The following is a 22,992-nucleotide window of genomic DNA, read 5'->3' as shown; positions in this document are numbered from 1 at the left end:
ACTTCACGACTACGGAGGTCACGTAAGGTAGTATAAAAAGGGGGGTCCTTTCCGTTGGCAAGGTACGCAAGTTCTAGCATCCCAACTCTATTTCACTTCGGTTACTGTTCTTTTTCTTCTTCTTCCACCTTTGAGAGGAACTAACTTGAGCGTCGGAGGGTCTAGCCAGGGATCCTCATCCCGATCTTAGGTCACTAACGCTTTGATAGTTCGTCTTATTGTGCGTAGGAGCGTTGAGAAGTTTCTTCGGATCTTTGGGAGTTCATCTTCGTCGGAGGTCATCGTCACCCATCGGAGCTAGCGCACATCTTCGCATATTTAAGACAGGTTCAAATTTGACGTCGTCTGTGGGAGAGAGAGGAGCAAAAAACAAATGAGCGGGATCTCCCCCTTTGATATCTCTCTCTCTATGATGCGAAGTTACAAACATCGCCAGAGGTAGCACTACAAGTAACGTGCCACCAGTATTGACTTGTTGTTGCTGTTGTTACAATATCTTCTATACTCTGGCGTTGATGAGCAACTCCAGGTCATCTTGCGAAATAGTAATAGTGTTGGGTTTGCTAGCTTCCTCCATCTTCGTAGCTTCAGATCCAAATGAATAGTTCCCACAGACGACGTCAAATTTGATCTTGTCTGAAATCTGCGAAGATGTGCACTAGCTTCGATGGGTGATGATGACCTCCGACGAAGATGAACTCCCAAAGATCCGGAGAAACTTCTCAACGCTCCTACGCACAATGAGACGAGCCAACAAAGCATTAGTGACCTAAGACCGGGGTGGGGATCCCTGGCTAGGCTCTCCGACACTCAAGTCAATTCCTCTCGAATGTGGAAGAAGAAGAAGAAGAAGAAGAACAATAACTGAAGTGAAGCAGAGTTGGGATGCTAGAACTTGCGTACCTTGCCAACGGAGAGAATTTCCTTTTTTATACTATCTCACGTAACCACCATAGTCGTGAAGTGTCCCTGGTTCGTTAGGGTTTGTTAGAAGATGAAGTCATCTTCTATACTTCGTGCAATACTCCTTTAAGAAATCTTTTTTGTACCTCAGATGTACCTCTTTAGTCGTTTGTGACTTATATTTGTGATGGGGGACACATCATTGTAATTGAAGAAGCTTCTAGAAGATATTTCCCGTCAAATATTATGTTGGGCATATCTCGGTCGATCGTTCAAGCCGACCGTATATTAAGAATACCTTCTGCTGATCCTATCTTTATGCTTGGGCAAGCTTTTCCTGACCGAGCATATATGAGCACGTGGGCGCTCACTCGGCTTGTGGTCGGCCGGTAATATGTTGAGAATTATACATAAGGCTAAATGCCTTTATGCTCGGGCGGGCTTAGCCCGACCGAGCATATATAAGCACGTGAGTGCTCAATTGGCCTGCGGTTGGCCGGTAATATAAGTCTAAGTGTCTTTATGCTCGGGGTAGGATTTTGCCAACCGTCCATATATGAGTACGTGGGCGCTCGCTCGACCTACTGTCGGCCGATAATATGTTGAAAAACATATATAATGCTAAATGTCTTTATGCTCGGACGGGCTTAGCCAGGCCGAGCATATATGAGCATGTGGGTGCTCGCTCAGCCTGCGATCGGCCGGTAATATAAGTCTAAGTATCTTTATACTCGGGCGGGCTTTGCCCGACCGAGCATATATGAGCACGTGGGTGCTCGATCTACCAGTAATATGATGAGAATCATATATAAAGCTAAATACCTTTATACATGGCCGGGCTTAGCTCGGCCGAGCTTATATGAGCACGTGTGTGCTCGCTCGGCCTGCGGTCGGCCGGTAATATACTGAGAATCATATATAAAGCTAAATGTCTTTATTCTCGGGCAGGTTTAACCCAGTCGAGTGTATATGAGCACGTGGGTGCTCGCTCGCCCTGCGGTCGGTCGGTAATATAAGTCTAAGTGTCTTTATGCTCGAGCGGACTTTGCCCGACCGAACATATATGAGCACGTGGGTGCTCGCTCGGCCTGTGGTCGACCGGTAATATGTTGAGAATCATATATAAGGCTAAATGTCTTTATGTTCGGGCAGACTTAGCCCAGCCGAGCATATATAAGCACGTGGGTGCTCGCTCGGCCTACGGTCAGCCGGTAATATGCTGAAAATCATATATAAAACTAAATGTCTTTATACTCAAGCGGACTTACCCCGACTGAGCATATATGAGTATGTGGGTGCTCGCTCGGCTTGCGATCGGCCTGTAATATACTAAAAATCATACATAAGGCTAAATGCCTTTATGCTCGGGCGGGCTTAGTCCGACCGAACATATATGAGCATGTGGGTGCTCGCTCGACCTGCAGTCAACCGGTAATATGATGAGAATTATACATAAGGCTAAATGCCTTTATGCTCGGGCGGGCTTAGCCCGGTTGATCATATATGAGTACGTGGGTGCTCGTTTGACCTGCGGTCGACCAGTAATATGCTGAAAATCATATATAAGGCAAAATACCATTATGCTCAGGCGGGCTTTGCCTGGCCGAGCATATATGAGCACATTGGTGCTCACTCGATTTGCACTCGACCGACCACATATTACTCCTATCTTTCTTGATCTATATCCCTCTTTCACTCGTCAGGCCGACCTATCATAACCCGTATCAAGAAGGAAGGAAATATTTCGGCGGCGGCGGCCAACCTCACCGTGTTGCAGTGGAGGAACTTCGTCGTCGTGAGTTTGCAACCTTTCACCGCAAGTTCCTTCACAGCAAGACCGCGAGTTCCTTCGTGGCCTAGCCACTGCGAGTTCCTTAGTGGCGGACACTGTGGGTTCCTTCGCGACGGATATTCCGAGTACTTCATGACGGATGTCGTGAGTTCATTACCGAGGAGACAGCAAGTTCGTGCCCTTGTCACCACATGTTCATGTTGGTTGCTACTCGGAATATCGTACTGGTTCCCCTGTACAAAAATTTTGTGCAGGTCCTGAACCATTCCTAACAACCTATTGTGTTCTTTAGAAATTAAATTTGGAATCGCAAACATAACTTAACATTATTGATTCCAAATTCAATTTATCTGTTCTTAAAAGTTTAGACTTGGATCGCAAACGATGCTTAACATTATTAATCCAAGTCCACCTATGTTACAAATTTGATTAAATATTTATTTCAGAAATCGGCTTCCAAGTTAAACATGGCGAGACACTAGGCCTTCTTGGTTATGGGAGCATCCACCACTTCCTAGATAAAACTTTTCATTGAAATTCAATATTTAATCTCCTTATAGTAACCCTAGGTTTAACCATTAAGAACAATCGAATCACAAGATCGAAAAAAAATAAAAGAAACACAAATTCGAATCATAAATTTGAAACCTAGAAATGTTAGTCTCTTGTGTTTGGTATTTCAAGATCTTAACAAAAAGATGAACTAGTTATGATGCAGAAACTAATAACTAGTTATACCTTTTGTAGCTTATAGACCTCACGATCTTCTATCGTATTTCTCTTCTTATCTCGGACGTCGTGCGGGCGACGATCTACCGAGACGAGAATCCACCCAAGCTTCCTTTTTCTCCTTGCAAGTTTCGGCCACCAACAATCTCCTAGAGATGAAGAACTTCGGCCACCAACCAAGCTCTAAGGGATGCTAGAAACAATGCCTCCTATCTCTTCTTCTTCTCCAAGCAAAATTCGGCCACCAAGATCTATCCAAGAAGATGATGCCGCTGGCCACTTAAGAAGAAGAATAGGGGAAGAGGAAGAAGAGAGGGTCGGCCACCACCAAGGAAGAGAGGAATACTAGAGGATATCTTGTTGTTGTGAGGTGAGACACCTCTACCCTCTCTTTTATATTTCTTGGTTTTGGCAAATAAGGAAAGTTTTAATAAAAACTTCCTTATTTTCCTTGCCATTGAAAGGAAAAATTTAATTAAAAATTTTCCTTTTCTCTATCAATGTGGCCGCCCATATCAAATCCTCCAAGGAAGGAAAGTTTTAAACACAAAATTAAAACTTCCTAATTTTAAAATAAAAATTTTAAAATAAAAATATCTCTTTTAAAAATTCTCTTCATGGTTAGTTATAAAAGGAAACTTTTATAAATTAAAATATCTCTATTAAAACATGTGGATGATTACAATAAGGAAAGTTTTCTCCAAAATTAAAATCTTTCTCTCAATCTACAAATAAGGAAATATATCAAACCTTTCTCTTAATCTTTTTGTAGAAACTATAAAAGGAAAGATTTAATTTTAAAACTCTCTTTTAAAATCATGAGGATGGTTACAAAAAAGGAAAGTTTTATCAAAAATTAAAATCTTCCTTTTAACTACAAATAAGGAAAAATATCAAACTTTTCTCTTAATCTTTAGTAGAAAACTATAAAAGGAAATATTTAAATTTTAAACTATCTTTTAAAATCATGACATCCACATAAGGAAAGATTTTAAAAATTAAAACCCCTTTTAATTTAATTATGGTCGACCACCTAAGCTTGGGTTCAAGCTAGGGCGGGCCACCTACTTGACCCATCAAACCTTGGTTTGGTCGGCCCTAGCTTGGGCTCCAAGCTAAGCTTGGCCGGCCACCTTAAGGTGGGTAAGAGAGTGGGTATGAGTGAGTATAACACTTTATAATTAAGAGGCTATGACAGGGACTAAGAGGAGGAATTGGTTTTGGTCTCTCGGTGAACTTGAGCTTCCCGTGTTCGTCCCGAACACCCAACTCGAGTTCATCAATAATATCTCATTCCACTAAAGAGTTATTATTGAACTATCGCACCAATCCCATATTACTATATGGGCTCCTTCTTATCATGAGTGTGTTAGTCTTCCTGTGTTTAAGATATAGAATGTCCACTAATTAAATGAGTTACTAACAACTCACTTAATTAATATCTAGCTCTAAGAGTAGTATCACTCAACTTCATCATCATGTCGGACTAAGTCCACCTGCAGGATTTACATGACAATCCTTATGAGCTCCTCTTGGGGGCATCATCAACCTAGATTCCTAGGACACAGTTTCATTTTATAATCAACAACACACCATATAAATAATATCATTTTCCAACTTATCGGGCCTATTGATTTATCAAACTAAATCGCACCCTTTGATAAATTAAAGAAATGAATATTGAGTATATGTGCTTGTTATTATATCATGATTAAGAGCACACATTTCCATAATAACAAAGGTCTTGTTCTTTTATGCAATCAGTATAAAAAGAACTTACCTTAAATGGTCCTGCTCAATACACACAGAGTGTACTAGTGTAATTTTATAGTCAAGATAATACCAAATTACACTACGACTATTCCAATGGTTTGTTCTATCCATCTTAGTCGTGAGCTACTGTTTATAATTTATAAGAAATTGATAGCATGATCTTCTGTGTGTGACACCACACACCATGTTATCTACAATATAAATTAATTGAACAACTACACTTAGCATATAAATGTAGACATTTGACCAATGTGATTCTTTATTTCAAAATAAATGTTTACAAAAAGCTAAGCTTTTAGTATACACTCTAACAGTTCACTGCCTCATCACCACTAATTTCTTCGAGGTGAGGCTGTGAGTTCATGGCCTTGTCGGTGCAAATTCCTTTGTAGCGAACACTGCGTATTCCTTTATGGTGAGGCTGCGAGTTTGCGGCCTCGTCACCGTGTGATTCTTCATAGCAGATCCCGCAAGTTCGGAGGCGAGGCTGCGAGTTCGCGACCTGAGTTTTCCGAGGTGAGGCCGTAAGTTTCTTCGTGCCAGATGCCGGGTGTTTCTTCGCGGCCAATCCTGTCAGAAAGCGTGAGAGATGGCGCGTAGGGTAGATGGTTCTTATTTTGACTGTGTGTATGGTAAAAGTAAGAATTATTGGAATAAAAAAAACGTCAGGGAGGAATCTTTCGGTGCAGTCATTCCGACACTCAGTTAGACAAGTGATGGAAGAAGAAAATGAAGAACAGGGATTGATAAACAATGAACTCTGATGATAAAACTTAGCGTAGCGTACATGTACATTTGGAAGAAGACCCTATATAGTGTTACTTTTCCTCTTCTTCTGTCGTCAACTTTTCTGAAATAGGTTCATCATTTCTATGTTTTGTAGGGTAGAAGCTTTCGTCGTACGAATCGCGCAGAGCATATTCTCTTGATTCTCTAACAACTGTTACATAAAATGGCAAAAAGAAATATCAAGTCGTTGATCTGATGGGCCATTGATACATTTTGTCAGTAGGTCAGCTGAGTTTCCGTCTGCTCGAACCTTGTTCTCAAACAGGGTCGGGTTGGCTAAAGAGTGTTGCGCATTTCAAGGATTTGCTTCTTTGAGAACTCGGCGCTGGAGGACTCAACTCTTTTAAGGACTTGACTCAGGATTCTATCCAGCCAGGAGAACTCGGGGATCCGATCGGACAAGAGGTCCGATCGACTGAATTATTTTCTTGGTCCATGCGACTGTGCCACTTGGGTATGAATTGAATTAGAACTCAGCTGAGATGCCGTCGAGCCGGGAGAACTCAAGGATCCGATTGGACAAGAGGTCCAATCGATCGGATTATTCTGCTGGTCCATACCACCGTGCTACTTGATTCTAAATTGAAATTGGACTCGACACGAAATTTTGTCGAGCTGGGAGGACTCAGGGATCCGATCGGACAAGAGGTCCAATCGGTTGGAATATTCGACCGAGCTATATGCCTGTATAAGTCTCGAGTGCTGACCCCTTCTTGACTTTAACCGTAACATCAGTCAACTTTCTTGACTTCGGCCCTTGCATAAGGGGTCCTACCTTACTCATTGTATCAGCGACAACCACAAATCTAAACTGAGGCTACGAATCGATCGATGGTGAGGGGCTGGAGAGAATGAAACATTTATTATGGAAAGAAAAACCAGTCTGGCAGATGGAAAACTGGTTCAGTCCGATTTTGGACAGCCAAAAATGGAACAGATGGATTTCAAATTCATTGGTCTTTCATTTTTAAGATAAGTAAATAGATGAAGAGATATAAGTAATCCATCTGTTTTTTCATTAGTGCTCAGTGCTCCGGAGTAAAAGAGTGTTAGGGTTTGTTCATTTTAAAGAGTTAAGTACTCGGTTTAAATTAAATTGAATTAATAAAAAAAATAATAAATTAATTGATTTTTTTTAACTAACTAAATCGATCAAGTATTATGAGAGATTTATTGATTTATTAATCTATTTATTTAAAAATTTATAGAATATTTTTTTAATTTTAGTTTATTCGATATATTTAGTATAATTCAATAAAATATTTTAAAATTGAACCCAATTAATTGATATAATTTCTTTTAGGAAAAAAAATTAAAAATAATCGAATTGAAAATTTTCAATTCAGTCGATTCCTGGCTCACCCTTACATGGGAGGACAAAAATAGGCCATTTTAATATGTAAGGATTAAATTAATAAATTTGTTTCACAATATTTATTTATTTATTTTATGGGAGGATAAATATAAGATCATTTTGAAAGCATCCATAACACTAACTCATTATAATATTCTATTGTAAAATAATAAAGCAATACAAGTAGTATTATTTTTGCATAAAAATAAGCATGCAATAGACAGATAAATAAAGGAGTAGAGTTTAGAATATAGTTATCCGGTTGAAGCGTCGGCACGCCGACTGTCCTTAGAGAATTTATTGTCGCCTCACGGTGCAAAGGCTCTCCGGCAAAATTCCCCTAAGATCCGACAACCGCTCGTCTCGTCCGTAGGTGCACTCCAAAACGGACGCGACACTCGGACCCAACCTCAGATCGCCGTAAGACAAAGCCTCAGGATAAGAAAGACGAGAAGAAAGCAGAAAGAATCGCACAGAGAAGGGAGAAAGCTCGAGGCTTAAATGAAGAATAGAGGTGCTGCAAGTCCCCTTTTATTCACTCTGAGAAGGTACGAAGCACTGCTTCGCTAGCAAGGAAACGCGCCTCAGTGTCGCGTCCGCGTCCCTTCCTCACGCGCGGAACAAAACCGAAGTCCGCGTCCCTTCCTCACGCGCGGAACCAAACTCTGGTTTGGTTTTGGTTCAGACCGAATGAGAATCGGAAACCAAAAACAGACCGAGCCGCCTGTGAGCGCAAGGCCCACGGGCTGGGGATTTGTTAATCGCGCACGTGACGCCCGGTTTATGGATTTCCTGCTCAAACCCTCCAAATCCACTCGATTTGGGCTTGGCCCGCGCATGCGTGTAGGTCCTCTTATCATTGCTAAGCAAGGATGGAAGGGCTAAGCCCTTCCAAGCTTCTCCACTTAGCAATATGAGACTAAAAACACTACAAAAAATACTTTGAATTTAAAACAAAATTCAACATATTCATCATCTTATTAAAAAAATATGAGGTATATCATTATAAATACATATTAAATAAATACAATTTAAATATATTTTAAAATGTTAAAATTATTATTATTATTTAAAAAAAAATCCTATCAAAAATTTTAATTTATTATTATTACAAAAATACTCTCATATTTTATTACTTACCACTTTTATTTAATTTTTAATTTTAAAGTTTATAATTTTTTTAATAAATAAATTTTAAAAAACAAAAAAAATACAATAGTAGGCTGGGCCACCCCATCCCATCTTTAACGCGTTCAATCTCTTGAACACATTCAAGACTATCTTTTTAATATTCAAGGAGTGTTATAACATGTCATTAAGTAGAGTATTGTGGATGCTCTAATATGTAAAGATTAAATTAATAAATTGGTCCCTCAATATTTATTTATTTATTTTACATAAATAAATAAATAGAATTATATTTCAAGAGAAATCTTAAAATATAATTAATCTATACATTCAAATGAGATCTATCAAATAAATTTTATTAATCATTTTAATTAATAATTAAAATAAAATATTTTTAATAAGCATAATTGATTATTGGAGTCATGTATTTTTAGAAGAAAAAAAACTTGAAGATTTATATACCTTAAATCGTAAGTGCTCATTTGAGTGAGCTTTTATAGTTAAAACTATTTAACAATTTTAGAAGTTTTGAATTCGTATCAAATGACATATTGTTGCAATTTTATTATTTTCCTTAGTCTAATAATATATATATTTTTTTAATTTTAAGTCATATAAAATCATCTATTACTTTTTGCAAAGAATAATTAATAACTTAGTGACTTTAAATTTATAAAAATAATTTATACGTGCAAAAATTAAAAAAAAAACCTCCTATATTGATTTATTATAAAAAGGTGTACATAATTATCCTCTACTAGAAAGTAGTAGTTTATTATTATTATATATATTTTTTATTTTTTTATCTAAATGGACATGTTATAGTAGCTACAAACCCATAGCTACTATATAGTTGTGATTAATAATTGAGCTGTCACATAATTGTAGCAACTATAGTTTTATAATTACTATAACTTGAAAATAACAATCTAAAATTGTTCAGAGCCTCCGAAAAGAATTTAAATGATATTTTTTAGTCTTAAATTTGGCTGTTATGAGTTTAATCTCTTACCAAGTAGATATCTGAATGAACTTAATTTGATATATTATGCATCTAGTGGTTTAATCAAAGTCAAAAGTTATGATATCTCAAAGTTCAAGATTTGACATTCACATTGTAGCAATTATGATTTCGTAGCTGCTACAACTGAGATATTATGCAGTTGTAGCAGCTGCTGTTTCGTAATTGCTACAACTGAATTGTCATATAGTTGTAGGCTTGTAGCATCTACGATTTCATAGTTGCTACTACGTATGTGCTTGGTAAACTTTGAATTGTCATAACTTTTAATTTGGGTTGAAGCACGAGATACATAATATGTCAAATCGAAAATATTTGAACAAACTTTCATTTGATACATTATGTGTCCCGTGATTCAACCGAGTTAAAAATTATGACCTTTCAAAGTATAAAGTTTAATATTCATGTTGTAGTAATTATGAAATCGTAGCTGCTACAACTGCGTGACATCTCAGTTGTAGCAACTGTAGCTACTACAACATGAATATTAAATTTTGAAAAATCATAACTCTTAACTTACATCGAACCACGAGATGTAAAATATATTAAATCAACGTTTATTCAGATATCTATAACTAATTATAGGATGAAACTTGTAACGGTTAGATGAAATTAAAAAAACAAATATTGTTTTAATATTTTTTCAAATGCTCTGAATAATTTTAATCTTAATTTTTTTTATTATAATCGTTATGAAATTATAGTTATTATAACGGTATGATAATATACCTTGTTACTACAACTATATAGTATATAATATCTGTCAATTCATAACTACTATAACATGTCGATTTAAATAAGAAAAAACTAAAAAAAAGATAATAATATTAAGAATAAAGTGCTATTTAGAAGATAATTGTATCATTTTATCTGCATGCATGAGATGAGATGCAGTACCTTTTGGATAACTCCTGTGATCATTCATAGAAAGAACGCTTTATAATTTTTACTCCATTTATCATAATTTTGAATTTCGAACCACTAACTATATTCGATTAAAAATATTTAATAATTATTATTTGAATAAACAATTAGGTGGTAAGAGGGCTTGTTGGCTAGACACTGTGGCGGAGCCAACGTGGGCTCACTGTGGGTCACAGAATATAGCATTACACGTGTGAAGGGAAAGTCAAAGACGATATCTACACACACTGGGGCTGGTATATATATTACAATGACGGAGATAGAAATCACATTTTATCCAGGCTAAAAATGTCGGGGCTGATATGAAATGATGGTGATATGGTATGGGCTAATAGTGGATAAATTGACCTAAAAATTAAAAAAATATGAAGTAATAATTGATAAATTAATATGACATTTGGATGGAACTCCGGGCTAGAGCCCGGGTACCGTGAAGCTTGGCTCCGTCTTTTTATATATATATATATATATATATATTTTTAGTTCACGACTTCACATTACAAAATGGAATTTATATATTTAGTTCACGACTTCACATTACAAAATGGAATCAAAATTTTTTATATTCGAAGTATATCCATCTAAAAATTTAATTTTTTTAACAAATTATATAAAATTTGTTTATCATCTTTGTCCAATGTATAACAAATTTTTGAAAACTTATTGATTATTTCATTCTGATGTAATTCTGATCTGTTGACTAGTTCTTTTTAATCCCTCACATGATTTTATAGTGTTTTTAGTTCTTTCAGGTACATTCATCATAGTGTTGAAGATATTATAAAAAAAAATTCTAAACATACATCACATCTATAGTATGTCGAATAAATAGATACTTCCAATAATGTAGCTCCTAGAAAATGCTCCTTTTCTTCCAACCACACTTGCACATCCTAACAAGATATTTATTTATCTCATCAGAATTAGGTTGAAATACTTGGAGAAATCCATAACTATCTATTTGTTCAATAATTTCTTCACCTGAAACATGAACTGTTGGGGGAGGTTTTCTGACTATAATATTCTTTATAAAATCTTTCTTATTTCGCCTAAAAGGGTGATCAACTGGTCAAAAATTACGGTGATTATCAAACCAAGATACCTTCCTACTAAAAGATAATGAAAATGCATTGGACTCTGTCATACAATGTGGGCATGCTACTTTACCAGCCGTGCTCCATCCCGACAACATTGAGTATGCTGGAAAATCACTGGTCGTCCATAATAAGACATTATGCAATATAAAATTAGTTTTACTTACAACATCATAAGTCACCGACCCTACATTCCATAATTCATTCAGCTCGGCAATTAAAAATTGTAAGAAAACGTCTATCTTATCTTTAAGATTGGCTGGACCAGGAATAAGCACAGTAAGGAACATAAATTCATCTTTCAAGAACATCCATGGCGATAAGTTGTACGGTGTTAATATAACTTGCCAAGATGAATATTATTATCCCGACTGACCAAATGGTTGAAATTCATTTGCAGAAAGTCCCAATCTCATATTACGTGATTTTATTGCAAAGGAGGGAAACACATCAAGATGTTTCCATGCAGGAGAATCACAAGGATGACACATTATACCTCCTTCGTGCTCATGCTCATGATGTCACATCATGTGGCAAGCTGTAGCTGTAGATGCATACAAATGTTGAAGTCTAGCAGTTAACGAAAAATAATACATCACTTTCCAAGCAATATTTTTCTTCTTCTTCCCTGGTATGTGAGTACGATGCTTAAAACGAGGGTGAGTACAAATTTTACATTCATTCAGGTCGTTGTCTTCATTCTAAAATATCATGCAGTTATTTATACAACAATCAATCTTCTTTACAGGTAAGCCTAAACCTCTGTTTAATTTCTTTGTTTCATATAAGCTATCAATCATTATGTTATCAGCAGGGAGCAACTCTGACATCAATTGATAAATGTCATCGTAACATCTTTCAGAAAAATGATGTTCTGCTTTCATATTCAATAACCTTGTAATATCTGATAGTTGAGAATGATTAGAAGGAATACATTCCCAGACTTCTCTTTTACTAGCCATTAACATTTTATATAGTTGCTGATATTCAGATGTTAGTATTTCATCTATATTGGAATAATCAACTGCATTCATCGCATCATGAACCATTGATTGCATCGGAATATCAATATTATTTGATGCTTCAGGAGCGGTAACAGTAGTCCCAGAAGATGAACCACCAGAAGGCCCAATCGGTTTATATAAATAAGGCTCTCTATGACAGTACTAATTATAGTAATTTGACACAAAACTATTTCTACATATATGTATGTTTACAGTATCCTCATCAAGGGAAGCTCTATTTTGACATTTTTTATGATTGCACGGACACTGTAACTCGGCACCATTCATACATTCTGGATGACTTTTAGCAAAGTTCACAAATTGTTCAACTTTAGTAATAAAATCATCTCTGATAAATTCATTTTCTAATCGATTGTACATCCAATATTTGTTCATATACATTGTTATCTAATGAGAATATAATTTAAAACATTATTAAACTTGTATCACTTGAAATAAGCTTAAATAAAGCATTATGAGCTCAATTCATCTCACGATCTTCGTATCATATTACCAAAAATCTCCTCTACACTAAAACAAATGAATGATAAACTTAGAATATCATGGTATCATTATAAATTTAGAATATAATGGTATTGCTTAGGGAATCATTATAAACTTAGACTTTCTAATAAACACATGTTGTTGCTTAGAGCATCATTAAATGAAATAACAATACATATAATGAAACTAACTATAATAAACAAAAGATAATGCAAGTAAAATAAATCTAATGTATAGAACAATGGACATGTAAACTATCAAATCCACCTGAACATCATATCTAAGTTGTGTTTGTCTCATATATTTGAGATCCTCTGCATGAGTTTAAATAAGTTCAAACAAATAGATATTAGCCACAAATATGCAATGAAACAATTAAGAAACTATGCGGCTAAGAAAGCGCCTACAACTACCCACAAGCAACCCTTGCGGTGGTCGGTCGTGGCCACGAGCTGACTCCTGCGGTAACCGACATAGGACGTGAGCAGGCCCTTGCGAAGCCATGAGCAGGCTATGAGCAACCCCTTGCGGCCAGCCGCAAGCAGGCGCCTACAGCGGCTGGCCAGCCGCGAGCTGCCGCCGCAGGTGGCCAACCACGAGCAGGCGCCTGCGGTGGCCGACCTACCGCGAGTAGGCGCTTGGGGCGGCCGGTTGGCCGCGAGCAGGCCCCTGAGGCAATAGGCATGCCACAAGCAAGCCCTGCGGCGGCCAACGTGCGTGTGAAACGGAAGAGACGAGGGAGGAGGAGAGGAGCATACTTGAGCCACCAGTTGTCGATTGCCGAGAATGGGAGAGGACACAAAGCCGTTGATAGACACGGAGAGGAGAGGAGATCTCCGAGAAAGCCGAGAAAGTTCGCAGGGAGAGGAGAGGGAGATCACGTGCCCTAATTTCTAATCACGTTTATCGACAGAATTTATACTCCGGCGGTACTTATCGACGGAATTAATATTCCGTCGGTACTTATTGATGGAATTAATATTCTGTTGGTACTTACCAACGGAATTCATGTTCCCTCGGTAAACTATAACCCCACCCAAACCCGTGAACCCCTAAAACCAGTAAACCCAAAGGCATTTTCCCGACGAAATTAATATTTTGTCGGTAATCTATTAACTCAAATCGTCAATGTAATACCCCAGTTGTGAGATTCTGGTTAAGTATGACGTAAAAGGTTAGATGATACTATCCATATCACCAAGGTGCACATTCCTTTTTGGAAGTCCAAACTTAAGAACTCCAAAGTTAAGTGTGCTTGGCTTGGAGAAATCTGAGAATGGGTGACCTCTTGGGAAGTTTTCCAGGGTGCGTGCGAGTGAGAACAAAGCACGCTGAAAGGACCTCCGGTGGTCTGTGGAGCTAGTCGTCAACTCGATGGACAATTCTGATGACGTTCTCGGTTCGGTCCTAGTGGGGCCCGCCCGGGCCGAGGCGTTACAAATGGTATCAGAGCAATCTTGTGACCGTGAGTGCGCCTGTGGCAGGAGCACCCAGGGCACCACCTAGCGAGGGAGATTCTGGGATTTTATTTGTGGTGTGATTCGTGGTTACATAACGAGGACGTTGTATCTTTAAGTGAGGGTGATTGTAATACTCTGATTCTGAGATTCTGGTTAAGTATGACTTAAAAGGTTAGATGGTACTATTCATATCACCAAGGTGCACCTTCCTTTTCGGAAGCTCAAATTTAAGAACTTCAAAGTTAAGCGTGCTTGGCTTGGAGAAATCTGAGGATGGGTGACCTCCTGAGAAGTTTTTCAGAATGCATGCGAGTAAAGACAAAGCATGCTGAAAGGACCTCCGGTAGTTTGTGGAGCTAGTCGTCAACCCGATAGGCAATTCTGGTAACGTTCTCGATTCGGTCCGAGTGGGGCCCGCCCGGGCCGGGGCGTTACAGTCAACCCCTAAACTCCTAAACCCGTTAAGCTAAAGGATCGATTTGCCGACTGAATAACCATTTCTGTCGAAAATTTCTGACTAAATTTATTTCAGTCGGTGATTCCCGACTGAAATGGTAATTTTATCGGGAACTAAATTATCATTTCAGTCGGGAATCGCCGACTGAAATAAATTTAGTTATAAAAATATTGATTAAATTAAAATTAATCGATAATTACGAATTGAATTATATTTAGTAAAAAATTTCGTCATTATTTACTATTTGAAAGACAATTGTATCATTTTATCTGCATGCATGAGATGCAGCACCTTTTTGGATAACTCCTTTGATCATTCATACATAGAACGCTTTATAATTTTTACTCCATTTATATCATAATTTTGAATATGGAACCACTAACTATATTCGATTAAAAATATTTAATAGTTATTATTTGATCGGAATAAACAGTTAGGTGGCAAGAGGGATTGTTGGCTAGGCACTGGGGCGGAGCCAACGTGGGCCCCCTGTGGGTCACAGAATATAGCATTACATATATATAAAGGCTAAAACTTCAGCTCCATAGTTCACGACTTTGAAACCAAAATTTTCTAAAATCGGAAGATAAGACCGTATAGAAATTGCTATAGACAGCCTAAACGTTAACGGTCGTATAACACTCGGCGCTTGCTTAAACGCCACGAGTTAAGCTTGTGATATCAGTCGTATAACAGTTAGATACGCTCCCACCGCTGTCTTATGCGACCATGTCACTTTTTGATGGGATAGCAGTCGCTTGTGAGACTGCCTCGTTGCTATCTCGCCAGGTAGCGCGAATAATTGCGCTGGTATTGAATTAATATCCTAACTCCGTCCCACGCTAGGCAGGCCTTACTTAACGAGGCATTTTCATACTCCATGGGAATTATATTAATCCTAAAATTGATTAAAAGACTCATTATTTTCAACGTTGGCTCCTAATTCAATCGGACTTCTAACATAGAAACACTGTCCATCGCCATCAGCGTCCTCTCGACTTGCAATTAGCACGATAAAAATTATGCTATTTCGAGCAATATCTTTTCGACGACCGGACAAGTGTCCCGAGCACCAATTCCGCGTTGCCAAATCCGCCACGTGCTCAATTATTCAGATCGAACCGGGCCGAATCACAAATCCCACGACGCGTGTAATCTCTCCTGTCGGCTGGCGGATCTACTCACCAGCCGTGTTTTCGTGCGTGCGAGAGCCACGTGTTGACATCGACGGAGACGGTCGGTTCGGTTACGTTTACAAAATTTTATCCGGCCGAATTCCGGTCCAAATAAACTTCGCCACATGGAAAACATTCTAGTATGGGTCTGGATCGGGACGTAGCTCCCGCCACAGACATTAACCTCGACCACCATACCCGGCCGGCCCACTTGGACCGTCGCTGGTTGACGTGGACCGCTTGACTGATTGCTGGCCTGATTCGACTCCGAGGAAGGAAGGGGCGTGCTGGGAATGAACTGATGAGGTGCGTAGGCTTCACGAACACTCCTCGTGTTTGCAAAGTCAATCATCACGAAGAAATTAAAGAGAAAAATAGTAAGAATAATGGAAGTTAACGATGTTAAAAAGATGAATATATTTGTCTCAGTGTCCCAACTTATAGAATAATGGAAGTTAATGATTGACGGAGAGGTTTATGTGCAAGCAAAAGCTAGCTAGCTAGTTGATGTGAGAGTGGAGATGATGCTTCCCCCAGATAACTTCTTCCTCTCTGCTCCATTATATTGATTGGCGGCAAGGTCTTCCTCTCTCGCCTTCTTTAGTTGTTATCGTTTCCCATAATTGGGCAAGTCAACTGAGTGGTTACTCCGGCTGATCCGCCGTCGTCCACCGCCGCTCCCATGGCGTCCTCCTCCTCGCAGGCCAAGAACCTCCGCGGCGGCCAAGAAGGGACGGCGGCGCGCGTTCGTCGCGAACGCGCGCCGCCGGAGCGCTCGGCCTCGTTCCACCACGGGACCGCCGCGGCGCCGGAGCACCGCCAGATGCGGCGGCCCAAAACGCAGCCAGAGCTTCTCGTCCTCCGCGGCGGCGCCACGGCGCCGTCTTCCTCACCGCGGCGTGTGCCGGCGAAGGTGCTGGTGAACGTGACGGTGCAGCGGAGCCTGGGCCCCGTGCAGGTGGTGGCGTCCACCGACTGGACCGTCGGCGAGCTGGCGGCCGCGGCGCTGGGGCGGTACGTCAGGGAGGGTAGGAGGGCGCCGCTGCCCGCCGCTGGCGACCCCTCGGCGTTCGAACTCCATTACTCCCAGTTCAGCCTCGAATGTGCGTAAGCAAACTTAAACACGTCAAATCGAAGTCCGCGTATACGCGTCGATCGATTACATCGCCGACTTTCGATTCTCAGGTCTGGATCCCGAAGAAAAGCTGATCGATTTGGGATCGAGGAACTTCTTCCTGTGCCTCAAGCCTGATCTTGTTTCCGGAACCATGGAATCAAACTCCTCCTCTGCGACGGCGGGTTCCTGCTCGAAGCAAGCGGAGAAGGCGACGAAGATCTCCTGGTTAAGTTTCATAGATTGCTTGCTATGATTAGCAAGATTCGTTCTCGTACGGACAATTGTTAGACTATCATGCCGTGTCTTTTGAGCATGTATATGGTCCATATATAGTTGTCGTGTCGAGTAAGATTTTTTGCAGTTTTTAGTAGATAAATCACGTGTTTCTTAAGCTTCGAATACATCTATGGATCTTGATGTAATGTAATTTTCTGTTATGATCTAAGTAATCTATGTGTTTGGTAAGAGAGTTAAGTTACTCTCTTATTTAGTTGTTTATTTATTCGAAATAGAATAAGAATTTGAATATACATGTATATCAAGAAATTCATAGATAGTTAATGATGCGGGAGTGTTAAACGTGGTTACTAATACAAACGAAGATCAATCGGATATTAAATTGGGTTAAAAGTTAAGAGAGGTCAATGAGACAATTTATATTTGACAAAGTCGATCTGTCAGTCTTTCTGGCAGAGCAACTCATCTGACAGTCTTTCTGACTAAGCAGAGTCGATCTGCCAGTCTTCTTGGCTGAGTAGAGCCGACTCGCCAATCCTCCTGGTCAAGCAAAATTGACCCCGTCAATCTTATTAGGCAAGCACAGTCAACCCGCTAGTCTATCTGCTAGTCTTCCTGGCCGAGCAAAATTGATCTGCTAGTCTTCTTGGCCGACTCGCCAATCTTCATGGTGAGCCGAGCTGACCTGTCAATTTTCGATTGGTCTTATTCGGGGCTTAGCTTCCCGATCGAGTATCCAGCTCATGTCCAACCGGCTCTGTCGCTCCGACTCTCCGATTCACCTCCACTCCAACCCATACGCCTTCCCTAGGCTCACATGTGGGTCTCCCATAGGTTATTAGAATACATACGTTGTCAGGCTCACACGAGAGTCCCCCATCGATTGTCAGAATACATATGTTGTCAAAATACATGAGTTGTCAGAACACATGGTATTCAAACACATGGAGTAGTATATGTGATCTAGCATGATCTCCACAAGATCTTCATAGTATAAGATATGGGTGACATGACCCTCTGACACCTTTGACATGACATAGCCACAGATATGACACATCACTCCTTCATGCTATAAAAAACTCTACTCCTGTGAGCCAAAGTACGCTGGATACTCCTTATACTCATATTTCATTATTTAGCTATATTGTTCATCTTCTTCATTTATGACATCGCAGAAACTAACATGAGCGTCAGAGAGGAAAGCCGAGGTAATCCGATCTCCATTCTAACTCCCTTACTCTTTGTAAGCTCTTCTGACAATAACACACCCTCCTCTTCCTTCTGATCATGACAACTTGGTTCGCATTCTAACCACGTCGCCAATAGTCCACGTTCTCCACTGCTTCCAAACGAGATCAGTTATACTAATATTCAAGTAAGGATTCATAAATTAGAATTATAAAGGACTTGAAAGGTGGATTGGATTTTGAATTAAGGTGAAAGGGGTGAATTTAGTGGGATAAATAAAAAAATTACATAAGTAATAAAAAAATAGACTAGGCTAGGATCTAATAGACTCAACCTCAGGCTGGGTTAACAGGCTGAGTACTCGTTGACCTGGTTGCCATGTTAGTTACAATTCCAACCCAATAAAAATCATCGAATCAGACTTTTTCCTTTTTTTTTTTTGTTTTGAATGCTTGTTGGTGGTTTTGATTGTTGGAGTTCTAGCCGTTAGGATTTTTTTTAAAAATTTTTTTTTAACGATTGAGATCATTTGATCATTTTTAATCAATGACTAGAATTTCGTGTCAGTTACTCTCCAAATTCTATAAATAGAGAGCTCATTTTATTGTTTCCATACTCATTTTCTCTACTCTTATTTTCAATTTCGTAATTTTTATATGCTTTCAACTCCAATTCTATAGCTTTCGACTTCCACTTCCAACTACAATGGAAGGAGGCCAAGGAGGTTCATCATCTCAATCTCGGAAGAGCAAAAAAAATAATGAATATGAATGAGGAGCTCAACATTCAATCCACTGATGATGTGACCGACAAACTTTTGACACCCAAAACACAAGTATCAATGCAATTACTTCTGAGGTTCAAGAAGTTCCTCCTTCTAAATCTTATATTTGCACTAAATATTTTGAAAAAGTCGCTCTTTTGTTGGGAGAATTGCTTGCAAAATGTAAGCACTACAATTCTTCCTATAAATTCCAAGTCATCAGCGACAACTATGGGTCATTGAAATGACACATAGAAATGAATCACCCGATGGAATATGAAATCGACTATTTTCAAATACAATTATCTAGATTTTCTATTAGTGAAAGTACTAATTATAATTTTTTATATTCCGATAATAAATTAAAAAATTAAGAGAATCATTAGCTAGATTTATTTTCGTAGAACATTTTTCATTTAGTTTTGGATCTAAATGCACTTTTGAATATTTTGTAAAGAATCTTTTAATCCATCTACTAAACGTGTTCCTATAACTACGCTTACTTGTACAATTAAAAAATTAATAAAATAAAGAAAACAATTTAAAGAATTTAGTAAATTAATTTATGTTTTGATAGTTGGAGTGATGATTGACAAATACATTTGTATATGAGTGTGACTTGACATTTGATCAATAATTCTGGAATATTCAAAAAAGATTGTTAGTATATATAGTTTTGATGAATCACATATTGCTTATAATATCTCAGAATTATTATGTTTAATTTTAGAATAATATGGATTAACTCATAAAATATTTTCAATGTCATTTGATAATGTTATTTCTAATAATGCTAGTGTTATTTTTTCAAATTCATTGCCTATATCTTGTTTTAAATTTATGTGTTCAAGAATTTTAGAAAATTATATTAAATCATTTGGAATTATTATTTCATATTTATGATCACATCCATCTATAATAAAATAATTAGGTAGATGTTGTAAAAATAATGAAATAAAACCTAGAAAATTTTCACTTGATGTACTAACACGTTGGAATTCACCAAATTAATTATTATAAGATTCATTGATGGGTAGACTTCTCACTCTTACCTAACCTCCAGTTAGGATTTTCAGTTGTCTAAATTCTTATTAGAACTTTTCTCATGTTTAACCTCAGTTAGGATTAATCATTCGGTAGACTTCAAACTTGTCTAGCCTCCAGTTAGGAATTTTTATTATCTTATCTCTAGTTAGGATTTTCTTTTACATAGCCTCAGTTATGATTTTCCACTACCTAACCTTCCGTTAGGATTTTTCGTTGTTTAATATCCAGTTAAGACTTACTCAGTTAAGTATATGATCCTCTTTTAACCTACATGACTTCTCTTTCATATATTATCAAATATCAAAATTTAAACTGAAATCAATCCAAATTTAATCAACTTGATCATTCTTGACTGAAGAGAATTACGATCTCTTCAATTAATAAAAGCGGATTTTATTTGATCTTATTTTGAAAGAGTTGACCTTCCAACATGTGAATCCCTATTGAAACTAATATTAATTCATCTAGCCGTGAACAAATTTTTCTTTTCCTTCTTTCAATAAAATACGGGTAATTTTTAAAATGCCCCTAAAATTTAGTAATCTTTTCAAGGCGCTTCTTTAGATTCCATTAATATCAAAAGGTTTTCATTTTGCAATTAAAATGTAATTTGCCCGATCTGAACAAATCTCTTATTAATGTATTTTCCCTCCATTTTTCTTTGGCTTGGATTGCTCATTAGATTTGCATAAACACTTTCACTATACTGCTAATATAAGAGAAGTAGGACCCCTGGATATGGTGCGACAAAGCGTTAAGTAAATTTTAAGTAATCCAGGTTTGAATTTCAATTATAGTATACTATAGAATATTTTCTTTCAATGAAATAAAAATTTTAAGACGTTGACTATTGGACCAGGTGTTACTTATACTTTTAGATTTATTTGATAGCCGAACTAAGAAGAAGGTTGTCCGCCTTCATAATTAATTGGGTTTGTAAAATATGAATATCTAATAATAATAGAAGAGAAGTAGGACTTATGATCTACTTACAGAAAAAAAACATTTTGATAGAAGGAGAGGTTGATTTAATTTCCTCTTCTTCAATAAGTTACCCAAGAAATGATTTTAAAATTTTGATGGTAGAATATAAGTTCATCATATAATTTATTTTTTTATATATAATCTAAGGACGGCCTATAAGAGACATCTAAGATGGACATAATCATCTTTCTACTATAACAAGAAAACATTTCAATGACCTTAAAATCAATATATTTACCTTAAATTAAACTTTATTCTTCCACATGGCGTTCTCGATCAGCATTGAACTCTTCAAATGACATCTTACCTCTCTCGGCTCTTGACTCATTCATAGTAAAGTGGCCAGACAGCTATAATAGGGTTAAACTCATGAGCTCATTAAATTTTTTACTTTAATTTTAAATTTTGGAGAGGTTCGGTGAGTTAACTTGTCTTTCATGTATATTTATTTTTCTTTTCGATTTTAAATTTAACTTGTCTGACACTAACATTTTTGTATTGCAGGACTACGTGGAGTCTTCACTGCATCAACTTCAAAGCCACATCCCCAGCTTTCCATCTTCACTATTTCTGGACAAGATCATATTTGACGTCATCTGTGGGAAGCTTACCTGAATCTGAAATGCAAAGATGGAGGATGTTGGATGACTCACCACCGTGACATTGACACAAGAGGAGTTGAAAATGCTGATACAAGCACGGGCGACTAAGACGTTGGAGCAACAGCAGACAATAGCCGATCGCCAAGCGAATGAACCCGTGGCGTCGGTGACCGGCCAACAAATTGACCATAGAGGTTGAGTGGAAAACCCCGTCGCTCATAGGCCGAACAACAAGCCAACTGACACATTTAGAGATGCACCAAATGCGCCAATCCCCTATCACCGAGCGTTGTTCCGCACCCCTTCAAAAGAACATGATCGAGCGGATAGGGCCGAAAGATCATCATCGGAGGAGGCACCCACTTGGGACGAACGAAAGGGTAAAGCACCAAGGCTCGATGATTCTCCCGAACGGATAAACAAGCAATTCTCTCAGGAGATCCTTGATGATCGGCCGTCACGACATTACGCGCCACTAACAATCGGAGAGTACACGGGGGCGACCAACCCCGAGGATCACCTTATCAAGTTTGACAACATGGTCACGCTCTATCAGTACACTGACGGAGTCAAATACTAGGTTTTCCTCACTACGTTATCCGGATCAGCGCAAAGGTGGTTCAGGCGGTTGTCGATCGGGTCGATCTGTACTTTCAAGGACTTCCGCTCTGCGTTCCTACAACAATTCACGAGCAGTCGCCATCTCCAGAAGACGAATGTCAACCTGTTCGTTGTTAAGTGAGGGCCCAAGGAAGCCTTGCGAGCCTACATTGAAAAATTTAACCAAGTTGCTATGGAGGTCCCATCAGCCACTCTAGATCCTTGTAAGTTTGTTCTCACAAGGGCTTTTAGAGGACAAGTTCTTTCGGTCACTCATCCGGAAGCCCCTACGAGACTTCGATCACCTACTCGAGCAAACTACCAAGTACATCAACATTGAGGAGACC

General features: G+C 38.3%; 1 protein-coding gene across 1 annotated transcript; it reads left to right on the top strand.

The window, feature by feature from the left end:
- Positions 1–16,552: 16,552 nt before the first annotated feature.
- On the top strand, positions 16,553–17,722 carry LOC122025688 (uncharacterized protein At4g22758-like). The gene is made up of 2 exons (XM_042584527.1): positions 16,553–17,210; positions 17,293–17,722. Exons 1-2 carry the CDS (start codon positions 16,790–16,792, stop codon positions 17,475–17,477), a joined length of 606 nt encoding a protein of 201 aa, XP_042440461.1. The 5' UTR covers positions 16,553–16,789; the 3' UTR covers positions 17,478–17,722.
- The last annotated feature ends 5,270 nt before the right edge of the window (positions 17,723–22,992 follow it).

Source organism: Zingiber officinale, chromosome 9B (genome assembly GCF_018446385.1).
Source record: "Zingiber officinale cultivar Zhangliang chromosome 9B, Zo_v1.1, whole genome shotgun sequence".
In the NCBI taxonomy this organism is placed as follows: domain Eukaryota; kingdom Viridiplantae; phylum Streptophyta; class Magnoliopsida; order Zingiberales; family Zingiberaceae; genus Zingiber; species Zingiber officinale.
The sequence above is the reverse complement of the archived record's forward strand: the minus strand, read 5'-3'. Positions and strand labels throughout refer to the sequence as shown.